Below are 21592 nucleotides of genomic sequence, written 5' to 3'. Positions count from 1 at the left end.
CACAAACTGAACACACTTTCTTAAAATTGCCATATTCAGAAATAAAACATTTATTAGCACCTTGGAAGACACTCCCCAGGCTATTAATTTTTACTGATTCAGTTTGTCTAGTCACTCAGTAGAACATCTCTATGGAGAAATTATTACTGAATTGGGGAAATAGGTATTAAAGAGGATATTGTTCTTGAGCTGTTGGTGTAGGTTAAGAAAGCCAGTTAGGATAAATGGGAAGTGGAGCAGTATGAAGGCAAATGCAAACATCCAGAATATTTTAGGAGTTAGGTTATTATATATTTTTTTTAGTTCATTTTTTGTGAGTTATGGGCAATAAGGCTGGGACCAACTTGCGGGTGGGTAGCCTTTTGTGCCAGTCCAATACTGGATTAGAGTACTGAGAATATTTGCAGAAATTTAAAACCTATTTTCTTTGTTTGTAGGCACACAAGTCTCTGAATTTTGTTTCAACACTGCTTCAGATTACTATGTCGGAACAACTGGATTTACCTGTGAGACAGGCAGGCAAGTTACTGAATTATTTTCTTGGGTTTATGTAAATCAGTTATTTAAAAGGTTCATAGTTGAATAGCAGAGGTATGTTGGGGGTGGCCCTTCAGTGATTTTCTTCCCTGAAAATCCGTTTGCCCTCATGTGTTTACCACAAACAGCTAGTGCCTTGGTATTGGTGGCAGAGTTAAAGGAATGTGGTATTTCATTGAGTTAAAAGAGAAGCTGAAAAAAGAAATTGATAGGGTTTATTAAAAGATTCTGTGTATTCCGTTTCCCTGCCCAGTGGATGGTCCTAAGATACAAACACCTTTGTTTATTATGCAGTTGCTTCTTACAGCTTGTGCGTTTACTGTTTTTAGCCATTAAAAAGTACTACAGTAGCCCCCCCCATCCATGATTGATACATTTTAAGACCCCAGACCCTCATTGGATGCCTGAAACTGTGCATAGTACCAGTGCTATATATATTACATTTTTTCCTATACATACATGCTTATGATAAAATGTAATTTGTAAATTAGGCAAGTAAGAGTTTAGCCACAATAATTAATAATAAATTAGAACAATGATAACAATATACTGTAATAAGAGGTATGTGAATGTGGTCTCTCTCTTAAAATATCTTATTTTACTGTACTCACCCTTGTGATGATGATGTGTAAAGATCAAATGCCTGTGTAATGAGATGAGGTGAGGTAAATGATGTAGGCATTTTGACATGGTGCTAGGCTACTATTGACCTTCTGATAATATGTCAGAAAAAAATGATCTGCTTCCTGACAGTGGATCACCACGGGTAACTGCAATCACAGAAAGTGAAACTGTGCATAAGGGGGGGACTGCTGTATTTCTTAGTTCCAGTTTCAACAAGATACTGAGCAATTCTCAGTACCAAATGGTCTGTGAAAATGTGGTGGGTTACTTCTGATACTATCTGTTGTTTTGCAAAATAATGGAATTCACATCTTTAGTGTCCTGTTAATTTATTTGCAGGTGTATTAATTTTGTTATAGGAAATATAAAGTAATAATTTCACCATTCTAGAAAAACCAGTTATGTTCTGGTATTATTTCTTGCTGTTCTTTTTCCCTACATCAATTTTGTTAAAACTTTTTTTGCTTCATTTAATGTATAGTAAGCTCATCCCTTTCTTTACATAGTGTTAGTCTTAAAATTTATTTCAGTGACTAAATAATTTACCATAATGTGCCATATGAAGTGAACCATTTCTCAATTGTTAGCATTTAATCTTAGATTTGTTTCATTAACAGTTGTACACAGTACCTAAAATATTGCCTGACATACCAAACGTACTCAGTAAATAAATGAATGCGTGTAAGTTTATTATTTTTTAAAATACTGGTATATAAGTAGCACAATAGTGGAACATTTTTTGGGCCTATAAAATATAGTAATTTCACTGGACCCTGATCAGCAGTAAATCTTTTTTTTATTTCTAATTAAATAGGAAAAAGTTGCTTTTATTATTTAACTGTCATTTCTCTTTTACTAATGAAGTTGGCATTTTCCCCTTTGGTTATTTTGTAGATAAGAATCTTTGTCTCAGACAAATACCCCATATGATTTCATATGTGGAATTTAAAAAACAAGACATGAACATTGAGGAAGGGAAGGAAAAATGAGATGAAAATTGAGAGGGAGGCAAACCATAAGAGACACTGAACTCTAGGAACAAACTCAGGGTTGCTGGAGGGAGGAGCGTGGGGGGAAGGGATAATTGGGTGATGGGCATTAAGGAGAGCACTTGATGTAAGTAATGAGCACTGGGTGTTACAACTGATGAGCCACTAGATTCTACTTCTGAAACTAATAAAAGGATCTTTGCCTTTAAATCTCAAATTTTTACTAAGGTGTTGAAAGTGGCATTTAGGAGGAACCTTAACATTTTGAGACTTGATTATGTGCATTAGCAAAATTAAATTGTACTAGAAAGTTTTATAGTTAGTATGTGCAAAACCATAAGCAGCTAAACTGGAATTAGTCAAAAATTTTAAAATCTAATCATTACTTTAATAATTACACTCTTTTAATAATTGAATGATACTGTTTAGTGTAGGGCATATGGTGATTTCGTCTGCTAGACTAGAGAGATGCATTCGGTCTTTGTAGCAGAGTCCAAATATCCTGGATGGAATAGGCTATAAATCACAATATACTTACAGTGCAGTTCTCACTTAATGTTTTGTAGACCAAACAACTTAAAATACCGAATCATAATGATACAAATAAATATATATGCCCATTCTTTTATGCATTACGATAGAAAGAAATACTCAGAGGCTCTATGCCGAAGATAGGGCTGTATCAATTCTTAATTTTAATGTGTTCTGTTTTGGAGCTAAAGAATCAAAATTCTGGAAATGGTACTAATCTAAAATATGTTACATATACTGAGTCAGTGTTCTTTACTGTAGAGGTAGTTTGTCTTAAAACTTTTGTTCAAGGGTATTTTAATGTGTAGTCAATCTTTTTTGAAATACTATAAGGTGGAGTATTATTTTAATTCCCAAGATAGAGCAAAGTAGAATATAAAAATCATAGATATATCAGTTATCCTTATTCAAATAGGTGTAATACTCCAGGTAAGAGTTAATTACTAGTCAGAGAAGGGCTGGTGTTTTGTAGAATTTAGTAATTGATTAATTATGAATAATTTCCATTTCCTATACATCATACACATTTTTTTTTTAAATATTTTGGGTTTTGTTATCATTCTTTACTCACTTTATTTATTTATTTATTTATTTATTTATTTTAAAGATTTTTTTATTTATTTGACAGAGAGAGACACAGCGAGAGAGGGAATACAAGCAGGGGGAGTGGGAGAGGGAGAAGCAGGCTTCCCGCGGAGCAGGGAGCCTGATGCGGGGCTCGATCCCAGGACCCCGGGACCATGACCTGAGCCGGAGGCAGACGCTTAATGACTGAGCCACCCAGGCGCCCCCATCATACACATTTTTGATTGAGGGTTCTCTTTCTCATTGGGAGGTAGAGGACTGGATAAAAAGCATTGTTAGCAATCTAGTTCATACTGTGTTAAATAGCAGTGTTTAAGATAGCAGTGTGGTAGCTAACAGAAAATAGTATTCTGTAATTTTTGAATACAGTACATTCTCCCATAAAATAACATGAATTTGAAGTGGTGTGATTATGGTATATTAGTGAAATACTTAAATTTGTAGACTGAAAATTTTTATGCTGTAATTTTTCTATGATAAAAATAACAGCTTTTGTGTGTCTTAGTCAGTTGGGGCTCCTATAACAGAATATCATAGGCTGAATGATAGAAATATATTCCTCACAGTTCTGGAGGCTGAAAAGTCCAAAATCAAGGAGCAGCAGATTTGGTGTCTGATGAGGACCCGCTTTCTGGTTCTTAGAACCCAACATGTTCGGAGGGGAGGAACCTCTCCAGGGTCTCTCCTATAAAGGCATTAATTGCCTACGAAAGACCTCACCCCTAATACCACAACTGGGGGGTTTGGATTTCAATATGAATTTGAGGGGGCTACAAATATTCAGTCTGTAGTAGTGTTATTAATTGTGAGAGCAGTATGGTACGTGTATGTGGTTTTGTCTTTAGAGGCTTCATTTGGAAAATTGATAATGGTAAAATTAATCCAGATAGCTTTCCAACAGAAAGCAGGATAAAAAGTATAAATGTGATGTAAAAAGTCTTAATAGTTTTGTTGTATAGTGTGTTTATTTGTAGAGTTTCTTAGGCTATCTGTTTAATAATAACTTCAGGGGTGATTATTGTAGCTAAGAATTAGACTGTGTTTTGATTATCAACTTTGAAAATAAAAGAATGTGCAGTATTTTAAATGGAGGTGTGGACACTTATAAGGGGGATTCACAGTACTTTCACAGTAAATACTCTTTTGTCAAATTGATCTACATTTTAGGTGTTATCTATTTGAAAAATATGATAACACAGTATTGGCCTGATCGAGAAACAGCACCAGGGGATATATCCCCTTATACTATTCCAGAAGAAGATCGACATTGTATTCGAGAAAATATTGTAGAAGCTATTATCCACTCTCCTGAGCTCATCAGGTATATGTATATTTTAAAACTTACCCATTGTTTCAGGTACATAATTTGTGGAGTTTGGGAGGGCACAGCACAGTGGATCTTTTCAGAACATAAAAACCTGTCATTTTTTATTTTCTTAATGTAGTTTTTATATTTATAAAAACTAAAAACTTCTAAACTTCACGTAAAATTAATGAAACATTGTGATCAGATGAGAGGGGGTAAAGAAAACTATAGAATGCTGTCATATACTTTATATTATATGGTCTTGATATTTAAAAGTTCTTATATGGTTTTATAGAATTTTTTTTTAAAGATTGTATTTATTTTAGATAGCAGAGAGGCAGAGGGGGAGAGAGGGACAAGCAGACTCTGTACTGAACGTGAGCCTGATGTAGGGCTTGATCTCACAACCCCGAGATTACAACCTGACCCAAAATCAATCAAGAGTCAGATGTGTAACCGACTGAGCCACCCAGGCGCCCCTGATTTTGCAGAATTTTTAATGAAAATAGCTGGGTTTTAAATGAAACTCATCAGTTGATGATAGGGATGAAAAATAAGGAAAAATAAAATCACCTACATTTGTAACATTTGTTGGGTTTCTTTTAAATCAGTAGGAACGGGTAGTTTTTTCTCAGTTACATTTATTTTTGTCTAAGCAGCCATTTTCTTTGTATGAGCAGAATTTTATCTAGGTAGCATTTCTTCTTCCTTATTGTTTATTTTTGACTTTCAGGGTACAGCTTACTACATGCATTCACCATATCATCAAACATGATTATCCAAGCCGCTGGACTGCCATTGTGGACAAAATTGGCTTTTATCTTCAGTCTGATAACAGTGCTTGTTGGCTAGGAATTCTTCTTTGCCTTTATCAGCTTGTGAAAAATTATGAGTAAGTGTCTCTCAATTCCTACAGAGATTTGAGAAGTAGGAAAAGTTTGGAAATTATAAGGTATTTTGTTTGAACATCTAAAATTACATTTGGTATATAAAAATTAGTGATTATATGTTGATTTTAATTTAGTATTTTCTTTTTAAAATTAGCATTCTTATTTTAATTCTTCAGTCACTTTTGTTGATTCAACTGAGAAACTCGTTGTGCCCTTTTTTCGTATTACCTGTTTCCCTATTCAAAAACTGGGTTATCTCTAATTCTTCAATATGGGCTTCTCAATTTGTGTTGATAAAAGGCCTAAACATAAGCTTTTTTAAAATGTGAAGGGTATCAGAGTACTTTGAGCATTAGAGCTCTTTATTTAACTTCTGGCTTTCTGTGAATTTTTTGTCTTTTTTTTTTAAGTAAGATTTTTTTTATTTATTTGAGAGAGAGAGAGAGAAATAGCATGAGAGGGGAGAGGGTCAGAGGGAGAAGCACTGAGCCGGATCCCAGGACTCCGGGATCGTGACCTGAGCCAAAGGCAGTCGCTTAACCAACTGAGCCACCCAGTGCCCTGGATTTTTTATCTTAATTTGGGGTCTTGATAAGTTTCGAGAACCTACCTGTAATTCTTTAAGAAGGATATGTCGGAATTTCATATCATTTTTAATCATTGTGTTCTGAGGGATTCACAGTCACCTGTTTCAGTGTTTGCATATTTGAGCAAATTATAGTTCATGTATGTAATCAGTATCATTAAGAAAGATTTTAGGCCAAGGGATCATTTTAGATCTGGGTTTAGGGATGAGAAAAAAGATCTAACCTTGGAAGTTGAGGTATAGCATTTCAGGAGTGGTAAGCCATACGTTGAAGGGATTATCTCAAGTGTGTAGTGAAAGTAATGAAATTTGTAGGCACTTGAAAGTTTGGTAACAGAAAATTTTGAGGAAGGCATGAGGAACACTTACACCATGATGGTGGCTTTATTTCCAGTCCTGACAGCTGCACGGATGCCATTGTGAGCCCTCTAATTCTGGGGCCTGTAGTTAGCCTCCGATACCGTTTTTGGGTCCCAACTCAAAGTAGCTGATGAACTGCTGCTTTTCTTCTGAGCAGGAGAGAAATATACCATTTACAGCATTGGTACTGGTGTTTTCTTGTGTTCCCACCAGCTACCCATCTTCCTGCTAAGGAATGTTCCAGCTGTTGCTCCAACTTCTATCAGAGTGCCAGTTGTTGTAGTTCTGGTAAGTGAGTGACTAAAATGAGAGAGAATAACAATAATAAGCTGTTATTGTCATTGAGGAGGTTAAGTCTCTCCTGTCCTATAATCTTAGCAGGAGAGAGTGTGACAGAGATTTTTTAAATGGGAGACATAGGAGGCTGCTACAGTATTGGAATTCCAGTTCATTTTCAGCCAGTGTTCGATTGTGGAGCACAAGGTGTTCACAAGGGATCTGTGTGGACTGAAGCAGTTCTAAGAATATTCATGGAGAAATTGGAAGTTGTGGTGGTCTTCAGGAGCATAGATCCTCAGGAAATGCTTGTCAGTTGAAGGAGCACAGAAGGAGCATTTGAAGAGGAAGGCATGTCACACCATACGGAGTAGTATGAACAAAGAAAGGTACAGAGGTGGAAATGAGATACTGTCTTTAGTGGGTAGTGAGGAGACCACTAAATGGTATGGATAATTTCTGTTTAGAGGTGGGGGATAAATTTGAACTGGTAAATTGGGACCATGTTAAAGAGGGTTTTGAATGCCATGATGGAGAATTTGGATGTAACCTTTTAGATGTTAATATACCATTGAAAAAAATTTTGTTTTTTTAACAGTAAAGTGATGGGCTAGGATTTCCTATGAGCATGGCTCACCAGATTGGCACATTTAGCCTTGTGGTAGTCCGCTTTTATTAGTGTCACATTTTCATGCTTTCAGGAACTTTCAGGACTTATTGGTTAATAATTTGTTTCCTACCATAATTACTTTCATATACCAATTAGCATAGATTAGCAGCTGGTACCACCTTATTTCTAGTCCTCTCTTGAATGTACAGAGGGAAGGAGGAAAGAAGAATGTATGATATGGAATGGGTACTCAAACCCTCTTAATGTGGGTGTTCATCTGGGTTGGGTAACTACCTTTATTCTTTTTTTTTTTCCTACCTTTATTATTAAAAGGAAATATCGTCTATAATCACTGTAGTTTATATTATCAGATTGGAGACTGCAAATGGCTTCCTTTCATAAATTGTTAATTGTTTTTACTGACTGAAAGAACTGTACAGATGTTTTAAAATGTATGCTAGGTATAATTTCTCAGCACATTAAAACAGTGTTTAAAATAATCTGTCAGCTAATTGTTTAATAGTCTCAATCATTATTAGAACATCTGTCTTGGTGTTTTCTATTCTTGGTAATTCGGTTCTAATTTCATCTGATAGGGAAAAAGAATCTAGCCTTTTTACCTTTACTTTTTTTTTTTTTGTAAGATTTTATTTATTTATTTCCGAGAGAGAGAGTGTGTGTGTGAGCGGGGGGAGGGGTAGAGGAAGAGAGAGAGAATCTCAAGTGGACTCCTGCTGAGTGCAGAGCCCGACTTGGGGCTTGATCTCAGAAGTCAGATCATGACCCAAGCTGAAATCAAGAGTCAGACGCTTAACCGACTGAGCCATCCAGGCACCCCTTACCTTTACCTTTTAAAAATGTGCTCAGATACTCAGTTCTTAAATATATTTTCTTCCTTCAAGGAGGCTGCCAGTAGATAAAACTGGAATCTGGTAGGAAAAACCAATTAAAAAGCAGTTTAATCTAACAAGATAAATTGTGTTTTTTAGAGTAATGACTTAACCACTAGTCTGTATTTTGTAAAGCTATTCTGCCTTTGACTGCTTAATGATGGAAGGTGGGATGTCATTCCTATAGTTCTTTTTCTTTTTTTAAAGATTTTATTTATTTATTTGGGAGAGAGAATGATGATGGGGATGGGGGAGAGAGTGAGAAGCAGACTCCCTGCTGAGCAGGAAGTGGGGTCCCAGGCTCCATCCCAGGACCTGGAGATCCTGACCTGAGCCAAAGGCACACGCTTAACCAACTGAGCCACCGAGGCATCCCCCTATAGTTCTAATCTGCTAATTCAGTGTTTAAAGTTTTTTTTCATTGAAGCATAGATGACCTAGTGTTTTTTAAATTGAAGTACAGTTTAATTAAAGTAAATCAACAGGCCTCTTTAAATAATATTGTTAAAATGCTAAGAAATCTGTATGTGGAATTCTCATTTAGGTCAGCAATTCTTTACCCACATCCTTGGAGCAAATGTGATTCAGAGTTCAAGATTTTTTGGATTTTAGAAAGATAACAAGGTTCACATAATACATGTTAAACACCTGTTGAAATTGAACCAGCACCCAGTAGTCAGATACGTATTATCATATTTGCTATAAAATATGTGAATATCCACTCCAGATGGGATAAGTGAAGACCATAAGTAGCCTGTTGAAGTCAGGTTTTGTTGGCAAATAGGTTACAAAAGAACTTCCTGTTTATAAATTGCTTATTTTCTGCTTTCTTGATGCCACTTCTGCCTTAATGCTTTTGGTATATAAATAAGGGTGGTAATATATAATCAATTTTATATCAATCAGCTGCTAATATTTAAAGGCCAAGTCATTGTAGCTCCTAAGTTGTATAAGTAATTCACAGTTAGAGACTGTTGTGAAGTGGTTAAGAGGGCAGACCTTGGATCTTGACTGATAAGTTCATACCTAGATGAGTATGCTGGGAAAGATTCTTCTCTGTGCCTCAGTTTCCTCAAACTATTGAAGTGAGGATACTAATGGAGCCTTAGGGATTATTGACTTCATAATGAATGCTCAGAAAATTTTAGATATTTTATTATTGGGGTTTTTCTCAAGTTGCTTTTGTTTGTGATTTGGTTCCATTATTGGTTTTTCTTTTTCTTTCTAGGAATCTAAAGTTGCTTAGGAAGTATTTGCTTATATTTGTGTGAACAAACAAGCAGTTTAATTTTGTATCTCGTACGTATAATTAATTATGAAGTAAATTCTTACAGAATTAGTTTGTATTCCTACCCAAAGGTACAAGAAACCAGAGGAACGGAGTCCACTGGTAGCAGCAATGCAGCATTTCCTGCCAGTTCTAAAGGACCGTTTTATCCAGCTTCTTTCTGATCAATCTGATCAATCTGTCCTCATTCAGAAACAGATTTTCAAGATCTTCTATGCTCTTGTTCAGGTAATTTTATAAAGCAGTTTTTATATATAAAAGTCTATCATTTGCTACATTAGAAGATAAAGAATTTCTGTGTTTTGATAATAATTTCATTTAAAAATCTGGATTAAATGGATGATCTGCTAGTCAAATATTAATTGCCAAAATTGTATGTGCATTAAAAGTGCATAAAAACCAAGCACACTTCCCTAAATACACAAACAATTCCAATAAATCTTAAATTATAACTGGTCAATCTTAAGTTCTCTTAACCCATCTGACACTATTCACAAAATTAGTAAAAATTTTTTATGCCTTTCACCTTAAGAATTCACGAGTCTGAAAATCGGTTAACTGAAATTACAGTTTATATCTAGCATGAAGAGCGTGAACCCGATGTACCAAATACACGTAGATTGTACCAGTAATTAACAAAACCTATTCCTAAGTTTAAGAGAAAAATACTAATACTGTGGCTTGACTGGCACACAGTGGGCTTCATCCTTTTTACATATGCTAAATCTTCCTGGGATAAAAGATACCCACTAAGGAAATGATTGTATTTTCTTAGTGGGACGTAATTACTTATATGAAACCATTTTTGATCAGGATTAAAATTCTAGTTCTTTTTGTGCCATGTAGCCGTAGAAGGATTCATCTTGTCTACTAGAATCTTTGGTTCAATTCATACCCTTAACTTTAAAATCTCATTTAAATAGACCTGTAACTTCCAATAAGATTGCAACTGACTCACCATATTGTTTGGTTGGATTTTGCGTGTCTTTGCTAGATTAGTAAAGACAATCTATTATCTCCCAGTCTTAACCAAAGGGCACTTTAATGCCATTCCATTGTCGTCTTCTTAAAGAATTTTTAAAAGTGATTTGGGTATACAATATCTATACTGTTTTTGTTTTCTAATTGGTAAGATTGTAACTTAGATTAAGATTATTTTTGTAAATTGTTCTAGGGCATAGGGCAAAATATTTAATTTCCCAACTAATTTTTTGACGCTAACATACCCTGATTTCAAATATAACCCTGTCTCACTTGTGAAAATAGATATCCTAAAATCCTGAATAGGATATTGATTTTATGAGCCTATTGAGAGGATTTATCCAAGGAATGCAAGAGTTGGATCAATGGTAAGAGATCAGTTTCTGTGATTAACTCTTATATGAAAAAAAGGACCTGTAACCATCTCTAAGGATGCCAGATAAAGTATTTGATAAAATTTAATAACCATTCCCACTTTAAAAAACAAAAAACAAAGAGTCTTGCAATAGAAATTTTCTTCACTTGATAAAAGATGTCCACTAGAAATGCACAGTATCACTCTTACAGTAAAAATAAGATACATTCCCAGTAATTTGGGAATAAGACAAGGATGTTCACTGTCAGTGCCACAATTCTCCATTGTAGATAACTGACCAAATCAACCAGATAAGAAATTTGCTTCTGTGCTAAAAACCGGAAATCTGGGTTGAATGAAATACTTTTTGTAGGTTTTGTGAAGAATTAAAGGAAGTGGGATTTTCTTTTGTAAGGATTTTAAAGTATTGATTCTTGATTTTCGTTTAGTATACACTACCACTGGAGCTGATAAACCAACAGAACCTGACAGAATGGATAGAAATTTTAAAGACTGTTGTGAACAGAGATGTACCTAATGTAAGTCTCTGTGTGTTCTTGTATTACTAAAATATCTAATTATCTTTTGAGAATTTTAACTGATATTTCTGTAACATTTTTATGAGTTTATATAATTCATGATGCAAATTATTCTAGATAAAGAGACCATTCTGTTTGTTTACATAAGTGCAATACTAATAAAAAACTGTGCAGGGTTATTTCTATACTATTGTTTAGGTACTTATATCTATCTCTTTATCCTAATGCTTCTGTTTCTTCTCAGTTTTTTATTAATCTATAAATATTTTTTAAAAAGATTTTATTTATTCATTTGTCAGAGAGCACAAGCAGGGGGGAGCGACAGGTAGAGGGAGAAGCAGGCTCCCTGCTGAGCAACGAGCCTGATGCGGAACTTGATCCCAGGACTGGGATCATGACGAGTCAAAGGCAGACGCTTAACCGACTGAGCCACCCAGGCGTCCCTATAAAGATTTTTTTTATTTGAGAGAGAGAGAGCACATGAGCGGGGCAGTGGGAGAAGCAGACTCCCCAGTGAGCAAGGAGCCCTGCACAGGGCCTGAGATCATGACCTGAGCCAAAGGCAGACACTCAACCAACTGAGCCACCCAGGAGCCCCTTTATTTAAAAAAAAAATTTTTTTTTAAAGATTTTATTTATTTTTTGACAGACTGCGAGAGAGGGAACACAAGCAGGGGAGTGGGAGAGGGAGAAGCAGTTTTCCCACGGAGCAGGGAGCCTGATGTGGGGCTTGATCCCAGGACCCTGAGATCATGACCTGAGCCAAAGACAGAAACTTAACCATCTTAGCCACCCAGGCATCCCTATAAAAAAATTTTTTTTATAAGTTTCATTTATTTAAGTAATCTCTACACATAGCATGGGGCTCAAACTCATGACCCTGAGATCAAGAGTCACATGCTTTTCCAGCTGAGCCAGTCAGGCACCCCATCTTATCTTCTCAGTTTTTATTTTTTTTTATTTTTATTTTTTTTTAATATTTTATTTATTTATTTGACAGAGAGAGACAGAGCAGGAACACAAGCAGGGGGAGTGGGAGGGGGAGAAGCAGGCTTCCCACTGAGCAGGGAGCCCGATGTGGGACTCGATCCCAGGACCCTGTGATCACGACCTGAGCCAAAGGCAGACGCTTAACAACTGAGCCACCCAGGCGCCCTCTTCTCAGTTTTTAATTAAGAGTTGGTAACATATCACCTCACATAGTTACAAAATTCTTTTCTTATGATGAGAAATTTTTTTGAAGATTTATTTATTTAATTTAGAGAAAGAGAAAGAAGGTGTGTGGACGAGCTGGGGGAGGGGCAGGAGAGAAGGAGACAATCTCAGACTGCTCCCTGAGCATGGAGGCGCATGCAGGGCTCTATCCCAGGACCCTGAGATTGTGACCTGAGCCGAAACCAAGAGTTGGAAGCTTAACCGACTCAGTCACCTACGTGCCCCATGATGAGAATTCTTTTTTTTTAAAGATTTTGTTTATTTATTTGACAGAGAGTGCCCAAGCAGGGGTAGTGGCAGGCAGAGGGAGAGGGAGAAGCAGGCTCCCCGCTGAGCAGAAAGCCTGACACAGGGCTCAATCTCAGGACCCTGGGATCATGACCCTAGCCGAATGCAGACACCCAACTGAGCCGCCCAGGTGCCCAATTTAGTCACAATTTTTATTTTATTTATTTTTTATAATTATGGTTACTTTTTTTTTTTAAGATTTTATTTATTTATTTGACAGAGAGAGACACAACGAGAGAGGGAACACAAGCAGGGGGAATGGGAGAGGGAGAAGCAGGCTTCCCGCAGACAGGAAGCCTGATGCGGGGCTCGATCCCAGGGCCCTGGGATTATGACCTGAGCTGAAGGTAGACACTTAACTACTGAGCCACCCAGGCGCCCCTAGTCACAATTTTTAAAGTAACTGCAATTTTTCTTTATAATCTAGTTTTCTAGAGAGGTAGGGGAATTTATAAGTCCTGAATACATAATGTGTTTTAAGTGCTTTAACATTCCTTATTTAATCCTCAAAAAAATCCCTCTGAATTTATTTTTTGTTTCCCCCATCCCCTCTGAATTTATTTTATTTTATTATTTTTTAAAGATTTTATTTTATTTGAGAGAGAATGCACAGGTGTGCACGCGCATGAGAGAGAGAGAGCAGGAGCAGGGGGAGGGGGAGGAGCAGAGGGAGAAGCAGACTCGCCACTGACCAGGGTGCCCGATGCTGGACTTGATCCCAGGACCCTGGGATCATGAACAGAGCCAAAGGCAGGCGTTTAACCAACTGAGCCACCACCCAGGCACCCCCCCTCTGAATTTATTTTAAATGGAGACATAGAAGGGTTATATAATTTATCTAAAACAATTTTATTAGTGGCATAACTGAGAACAACCTCCTCTTTTGTGGTTTATTGCTACATTTCTATTTAAAAGAAAAAACAGTGTAGAGGTGCCTGGGTGGCTCGGTTGAATGTCTGACCCTTGATCTTGGCTCAGTTCTTGATCTCACAGGGTTGTGAATTCAAGCCCAATGTTGGGCTCTGCACTGGGTGTGGAGCCTGCTGTAAAAACACAAAACAAAAACAGTGTAGAAGAATAGAACGTTTCTTCCACTCTGTATGGAAGTTTGGTGTATATTTTTCTGGACACATTTAATAAATACAGAATAAAATTTTAAAAGTTTTCATTTATACACTCTGTACTTTTTGGGTGTAATTTATAAACACGTATTATAAATAAACAGTCCAGTGAGTTATCAGTTATATGTATCCATGTAATCATCACCTAGAATATTTGCTGGTGGCTAGTTTTAGTCATTCCTATCATCACCATTCTAGTTTCTAGGACCATAGATTAGTTTTGCCTGTTCTAGAACTTAATATAAAAGTAATTTTTTATATTTACCTTCTTTTGCATGATATATTTATGAGATATAATTCATGTCGTGTTATAGTAGTCTGTTCCTTATGTCTTCATGTTGTGTTATAGTAGTTTGTTCCTTTTTATTACCAAGTAATATTTTATTGTCTGGATATACAATTTATCCATTCACAAGTTGATGGACAGCTGGGTGGTTTCAGGATTTTAGCAGTACAAATAAAGCTGCTATGAATGTTCTTACACAAATCTTTTTGTGATCATATATTTTCATTTTTCTTGAGTAAATTACCAAAGAGTGGAATTGGGTCATAGGGTAGGTATATGTTTAACTTTATCAGTAACTTCTAAAGTGATTTTCAAAGTGTTGTACCATTGCTGTCACTTTTTGTTTTAATTTGGGGTTGCTCCAAAGTCTCACTTTCCCATTGTAAATCAAAAATAATGTCGGTATGGGGACGCCTGGGTGGCTCAGTTGGTTAAGCGGCTGCCTTCGGCCTGGGTCATGATCCCAGGGTCCTGGGATCGAGTCCCATATCCTTGCTCAGCAGGGAGCTTGCTTCTCCCCCTCTCTCCCTCTGCTTGTGCTCTCTGTGTCAAATAAATGAAAAAAAAAATATGTCGGTATGTTATAGGTCAGTATGTAAGGATCCAATCCATTCTTTTAGTGGATTGTATAGTAGTCTTTTATAGATGTTCCATAATTAAGCATCCATTTATCAGTGAATGTTTAGGGTCTTCGTAGTTTTCCACTATTGTTTTTAAATGAATGTCTTCATCTGTCTATCCTTTTGTGTTTATACTAATATTTCGGAAACTAGATTTCTGAAATGGTGTTTTTCATGCCCTATTGATTTGAACTATACTGGTTTTGATTAAACTACTTTCCATGGCCTTGGCTTTATATTATTTGGATTTTGACTAAAATGTTTGTGTTTGAGCTTGCTCTATAAGAATTTTTAAAAGTATATCCTTTGTAGCCAAGTAGTGAAGCAGATGAAAGTGCCTCTTATATTTAATAAATAAGACTACTTTTCCAAATCTAGCCTTTTATTATAAAAGGCTAACATTCATTGTGAGTCTCTTCTCACCTCATGCTGTTCCTCTTAGAGTGTATTATGTCTTACGATCATTAAATAAATCTCTCTTTAAAGGAAACACTTCAAGTTGAAGAAGATGACAGACCAGAGTTACCATGGTGGAAATGTAAGAAGTGGGCTTTACATATCTTAGCAAGGCTTTTTGAAAGGTAAGCTCTCAATATATGATGATTTAGGTTTATTTTTTCATGCTCTTAGTTTTATAAGTATCACTATGTAAAGCATTATAAAGAAACAGTGGGCATTTTAATGTTCTTTTAGATATGGAAGCCCTGGCAATGTTTCCAAGGAGTATAATGAATTTGCTGAAGTATTTCTGAAGGCATTTGCTGTTGGTGTCCAGCAAGTAAGTCTAAGAATTTTTCTAAATTGAAACATGACATTATTATTAGATTAATTTCTGTCTTTTTTTCTGATTTATTGGTACCCAAAATTGCATGTAGCAATTTTTAACTTTTTTTTTTTTTTTTTAAGATTTTATTTATTTATTTGACAGAGAAAGAGACAGCGAGAACAGGAACACAAGCAGGGGGAATGGGAGAGGGAGAAGCAGGCTTCCCGCTGAGCAGGGAGCGCGATCCCAGGACCCTGGGGTCATGACCTGAGCTGAAGGCAGACGCTTAATGACTGAGCCACCCAGGCGCCCCAGTCTTTACCATTTTGAACTCTGTAGCCGTTCTCATTTTTTGGTTTTAGGTCTTCCTTACTCCCTTAAATTTTTGAGAACCTCAGCAAGCTTCCATTTATGTGAGTTATACCTATGATATTTATCATATTAGAAATTAAAATTTAAGAGTATTAATTCATTTAAAAATAACAAACCTAATATATTAACACAGAATACATGTTTTTTTTCCTTAATAACTTTCCCAAAATGAAACGTTTTTAACAAAAGGAAATGGACATTGTTAAACATTTTTACTAAATTTTTAATGTATGGCTTAATAAAAGGCAGTTATATACTCATCTACCTATGTATTTAGTCTTTTAATTTATTTTGCTGGACATAAATACAGACAGTGTGGCCTCAGATAAGTTGGAAAAGGAAAGACTTTTAATAGACTTTTCACAAAATTGTGGAAGTTCTTTGATACCACATCAAAATATGATAATGATAGTTTTTTTGTTTTTGTTTTTAGTAAACTCCATACCCAATGTGGGGCTCAAACTCATGACCCCAATATCAAGTCACATGCAATACCAACTGAGTCACTCAATACTGTTAGTTTCTTAAAGGTTAATTGCAGTGTAGAGTTTTTTAATAGCAAGCATCTTAGATTCTTTTACATTAACACCTGTTGATTTATATTACACTTTGAATGGATCATTTATCCATACATGATTTTGTAACGGCTGGTCATTTGGAAAATTGAGTTAATGGAAGATTTTCCAAATGTTAATACATTTCATTATGCAATTTTATCTTTTTAAAGATTTATTTATTTTAGAGAGAGAGCAAGAGAGAGCATGCATGAGCAGGGGGAGGAGCAGAGGAAGAGGGAGGAGAGAAACAGACTACCCGCTGAGCGCTGAGCTTACCATGGGGCTCAATCTCACGACCCTGAGATCATGACCTGAGTGGAAATCAAGAGTTGGAGGGTTAACCAACTGAGCCACCCAGGCGCCCCTCATTATGCAATTTTAAAAAAGAAATCACATTTGCTAATATTACCACTGATGTCATCAGAAATATTGTTAAATATTGGAAAGCTAATTAAGTGGATCAAAGTCTTTTGTATCTAAGAGTTTGAGAATTCTAATTTTTGTTTCGAAGCTCAGATTTTAACACCAGTAACATACTGTCAGTTATTTTCCTTGAAGTGACAGGCTCATTTTATTCATTTTTGAGGGGAAATATGCCATACACACAAGTCTAAATAACCATAATTTGTCAGTTCTTCTTTCAAGAATATGATAGCATTTGATGGGAAAAGCTACTATTTCAGCTTTTCTTCCAACCATTGTACTTTGGTATGTAGAAGTGCTACATGTATACTCTCCATTTGATAATAATTATATTTTGATTCATTAAGAGTGTTCTTAAGGAAAGGTTGTTTTGAATTTAATGTGACTGTAAAGAATATGATGACTGCTGGTACACTTGGGTGACACTTTTTGATTCATGTTAGGCAACAGAAGTTTTGCCACCACTGCTTTTGTACCATTGATGCAGATGTTAACATAGTAAAAAAGGCAAATAATGTCTTAGCCTTATGAAAATAGTTTTGACCTCACAGACCCTTCAGGAGGTCTGTGGGCCAAATGTTGACAATTGCTATTCTGAAATACCATGTAGACTTAGAGCTCCTGGCAGACATTAAATTGGTGAGTGGTTCGGTAAGGTTTTGCTGGGAAGTAAGTAACCTATGGTTTTCTTTTTATACTTAATCAGAAACTATTCCTTTGACATAGTAGTAATTCAGTTTATTTATTTGAATACCTTGGGAATAAATACAGTTCTCTAATACAAAATTTTAAAAAATTACTTTCTTTTTAAGAGAATATGGTTGTTATTTGAGGATGATGATCTGGGTATTAAGATACGTGTCAGATGTTTTTACTGACTTATAAAATGGTTAAAATTTCTATTTAACTTTTGGTTTTTGATCAAATATTCTTTTCAAAGGTTTTATTGAAGGTATTATATCAATACAAGGAGAAACAATATATGGCTCCTCGAGTTTTACAACAGACATTAAATTACATTAATCAAGGAGTTTCTCATGCCCTCACCTGGAAGAATCTGAAGCCTCATATACAAGTAATAATTTTCTATCTGAAATGTTTTTCCGGAAAATATAATGGAAATAACATTAATTATCATAAAGGTTGAAAAGTGCATATTTTGTTGACTTGTGTTACTTAGTCTAGTTAATTGTTTTGATAGTATAGTAGGAAAATGAGAAAATACCTTGATATAAACTTGTAAAGGGTATTTTGTGATTACCTTTTAATCTAAAACTATTATCTTAAAATTTGCATTTAAATTCTTAGTACTGGCTTTTGGTTGTAACATTTTAGTCACGTAATTTGGAATAAACCAAGGACTATTTCACCAGATTAGTTTGTAGGGTAATTAGCTTATGTACCATTTCTATGAGTAATTTATTTGCTTTATTTAGAACTACAGGATTTGATGGACTAAAATTTCATAATGTATTTTCTCAGAATACTTAATGGCTACCTATATACACATATGTCTTATTTTATAATTACTTGTTGCACAAACTCTAATAGTATGTACCTTAATAGTTGATCCTAGAATCATTACTAAAGTTTGATATTAAGCTTTGAAATACATAGTATTGGGTTGGTTTTGTTATTTAGCACTTAACCAAATTGAAGGTTTAAATTTGAAGACTGACTTAAGGTTACTTTCTTAACTTTTAAATTTCAGGGCATTATCCAAGATGTTATTTTTCCATTGATGTGCTATACGGACGCTGATGAAGAACTTTGGCAAGAAGACCCTTATGAATATATACGCATGAAGTTTGGTAAATTTTCACTTTCTTAGAAACAAAATATGTCAGTAGCTACATTTGTATATAGTATGCATAAGGGTGTCATAAGGCCTCTCCTTTGGTTCTGAAAAATCTTTGTTTTAATGTAATTTATCCATTTTTTAGACTTTTTGGGGTCTATTCATTAGTTACGGCGTTTGATAATGATAATCTTCATTTTTAGCAGACACAGATAGTAGTGTTACTAAGTTACAATTATTGGATGTGCTTTTTGGCACATGCTAAAACTAAGAAATTCAAGATTACATCTTAACACTGTCAAAACTATACTTTTGGATCCCATGTCAGTCATCATATGTGTGGGAAATGGGAAGACCTATATTGGAAGCTGGAGTCACATGGAGTTTGCATGGAACTAAAGGACTGTAATTTGACTAATGTTGAGTATTAGTCCTTCTTCCTACCAAAATCTTTTGTATTTGTAGTAGATTGTACTTTTGTGACCATATTGTGAAAACTTTCACAGTAGTTGTGTTTTGTATGAAAGAAAATGATCATTAAAAGAAATTAATGGATTAAAATTTAATTTGTACTGAAAAGACTATTGCAAAATTATATAGGAATCTGGGTTCCTTTTTATACCTTGCATGAACATTCAGCAAAATTTTAAGGTCTTTTTACAGAGCATCATTTGTAAATTATGTGAAAATGTTTGTTGAAGAAATTCAAATTGCTGGGTTTTGTATTAATTTTAAATTTATTCTCTAGATGTGTTTGAAGATTTTATTTCTCCTACCACTGCTGCCCAGACACTTTTGTTTACAGCTTGTAGCAAGAGGAAAGAGGTAGGTTATTTAACATAGAGAACTTTTGCTTTAATATTTAAAATTTGTTCAGATATATACTCAGCTTTTAATGTTAGCCATGTAAGTCATTTTGTCTTTTTTGTTGTTGTTAAGGATTGTTAGGAAATCAAATAAAGTGTTAACTTTCCTTTTTTAAATCTAGGTACTGCAAAAGACAATGGGATTTTGCTACCAGATTCTTACAGAGCCAAATGCTGATCCTCGAAAAAAAGATGGAGCCCTGCATATGATTGGCTCTTTAGCTGAAATACTTCTGAAGGTATTTCTTCTTTTGTGTGCAAGTAGTTTCATAACAGTTTTATTGAGATACAGTTCATGCGGGCGCCTAGGGGCTCAGTCAGTTGGGCATCTGCCTTTAGCTCAAGTCATGATTTCAGGGTCCTGGGATCGAGCTGAGTCAGGCTTCCTTCTCAACAGGGAGTCTACTTCTCCCTCTCACTCTCTTTGTGCTCTCTCTCTCTCTCTCAAATGAATGGATAAAAATCTTTTAAAAAAAAAAGAGAGAGATACAGTTCACATACCATACTATTTGCTCATTAAAGTGAATAATTCAGTGGTTTTTATTATAATCACAGAGTTGTGCAACCATCAACCCCAAAAGAAACTATTAGTTACTTTACATTTTCTTCCAAACTTCTCAGCCCTAGGCTACCCCTAATCTCCTTTTTGTCTTTATAGATTTATCCATTTTGGACATTTCACGTAAAGGAAATGCTATATAATCTGCTCTTTGAGGAGTGGCTTTTTTCACTTAGCACAATATTTTCTTTCTTTTTAAAAAAACTTTTTTTTTAAGATTTTATTTATTTGACAGAGAGAGACACAGTGAGAGAGGGAACACAAGCAGGGGGGAGTAGGAGAGGGAGAAGCAGGCTCCCAGCTGAGCAGGGAGCCCGACGCGGGGCTCGATCCCAGGACCCTGGGATCACGACCTGAGCCGAAGGCAGACACTTAACGACTGAGCCACCCAGGCGCCCCTAGCACAATATTTTCAAAGTTCATCCATGTTGTGGCACATGTCAGTACATCATTCCTTTTTGTTGCCGAATAATGTTCCACTGTATTGCTATACCACATTTTATTTATGCATTCCTCAGTTGGTGTACACTTGCATTGTTTCCATTTTTTTGGCTATTATGACTACTGAAGCTGTGAATTTATGTACACACCTTTGTGTAGACATAATTTTTTTTTTTGAAGATTTTATGTATTTATTTGACAGAGACACAGCGAGAGAGGGAACACAAGCAGGGGGAGTGGGAGAGGGAGAAGCAGGCTTCCCACCGAGCAGGGAGCCCGATGCAGGGTTCGATCCCAGGGCCCTGGGATCATGACCTGAGCTGAAAGCAGACGCTTAACGACTGAGCCACCTGGGTGCCCCTGGACATAATATTTTCACTTCCCTTGGGTCACATACCTAGGAGTCAAATTGCTGTCCTATTTTGAGAAACTGCCAGACTGTTTTCCAAAGTGGCTGTATCATTTTATATTTTTACCAGCAATGTATGAGGGTTCCAGTTTCTATGTCCTCACCAACAATTACCTTTTTATTGTAGCCATCCTAGTTGGTGTCAAACAATACCTCATTGTGGTTTTGATATACATTTCCCTGATGACTAATGATACAGAGAAATTTTTTTAATGTGTATATTGGCTATTGTATATCTTCTTTGGAGAAATGTATATTCAAATCCTTTGTCTGTTTTTTTAGCTGGGTTATTTGTCCTTTCATTGGTGAATTGTTAAGAGTTCTTTGTATATTCTAGGGTCACCTGGGTGGCTCAGTCGTTAAGTGGCTGCCTTCAGCTCAGGTCATGATCCCAGTATCCTGGGATCAAGCCCCGCATCGGGCTCCCTGCTCAGCGGGAAGCCTGCTTCTCCCTCTCCCACTCTCCCTGCTTGTGTTCCCTCTCTCGCTGTGTGTCTCTGTCAAATAAATAAATAAATCTTTAA

General features: G+C 35.8%; 1 protein-coding gene across 1 annotated transcript in view; it reads left to right on the top strand.

The window, feature by feature from the left end:
• The window catches only part of IPO7 (importin 7), a 58187-nt gene that overhangs the window by 17709 nt on the left and 18886 nt on the right, over positions 1-21592 (top strand). The window contains exons 2-12 of the mRNA XM_025894224.2: positions 438-519; positions 4434-4587; positions 5306-5464; positions 9544-9700; positions 11258-11347; positions 15364-15458; positions 15571-15655; positions 17936-18070; positions 18707-18806; positions 19542-19618; positions 19782-19898. Of these exons, the coding sequence (XP_025750009.1) occupies positions 438-519; positions 4434-4587; positions 5306-5464; positions 9544-9700; positions 11258-11347; positions 15364-15458; positions 15571-15655; positions 17936-18070; positions 18707-18806; positions 19542-19618; positions 19782-19898 (1251 nt within the window). The remainder of the gene's footprint in view (positions 1-437; positions 520-4433; positions 4588-5305; positions 5465-9543; positions 9701-11257; positions 11348-15363; positions 15459-15570; positions 15656-17935; positions 18071-18706; positions 18807-19541; positions 19619-19781; positions 19899-21592) is intronic.

The sequence above is a fragment of the Callorhinus ursinus genome, unplaced genomic scaffold, assembly GCF_003265705.2.
Source record: "Callorhinus ursinus isolate GAN/ISIS: 27379988/994484 unplaced genomic scaffold, GSC_fseal_2.0 scaffold49, whole genome shotgun sequence".
In the NCBI taxonomy this organism is placed as follows: domain Eukaryota; kingdom Metazoa; phylum Chordata; class Mammalia; order Carnivora; family Otariidae; genus Callorhinus; species Callorhinus ursinus.
The sequence above is the reverse complement of the archived record's forward strand: the minus strand, read 5'-3'. Positions and strand labels throughout refer to the sequence as shown.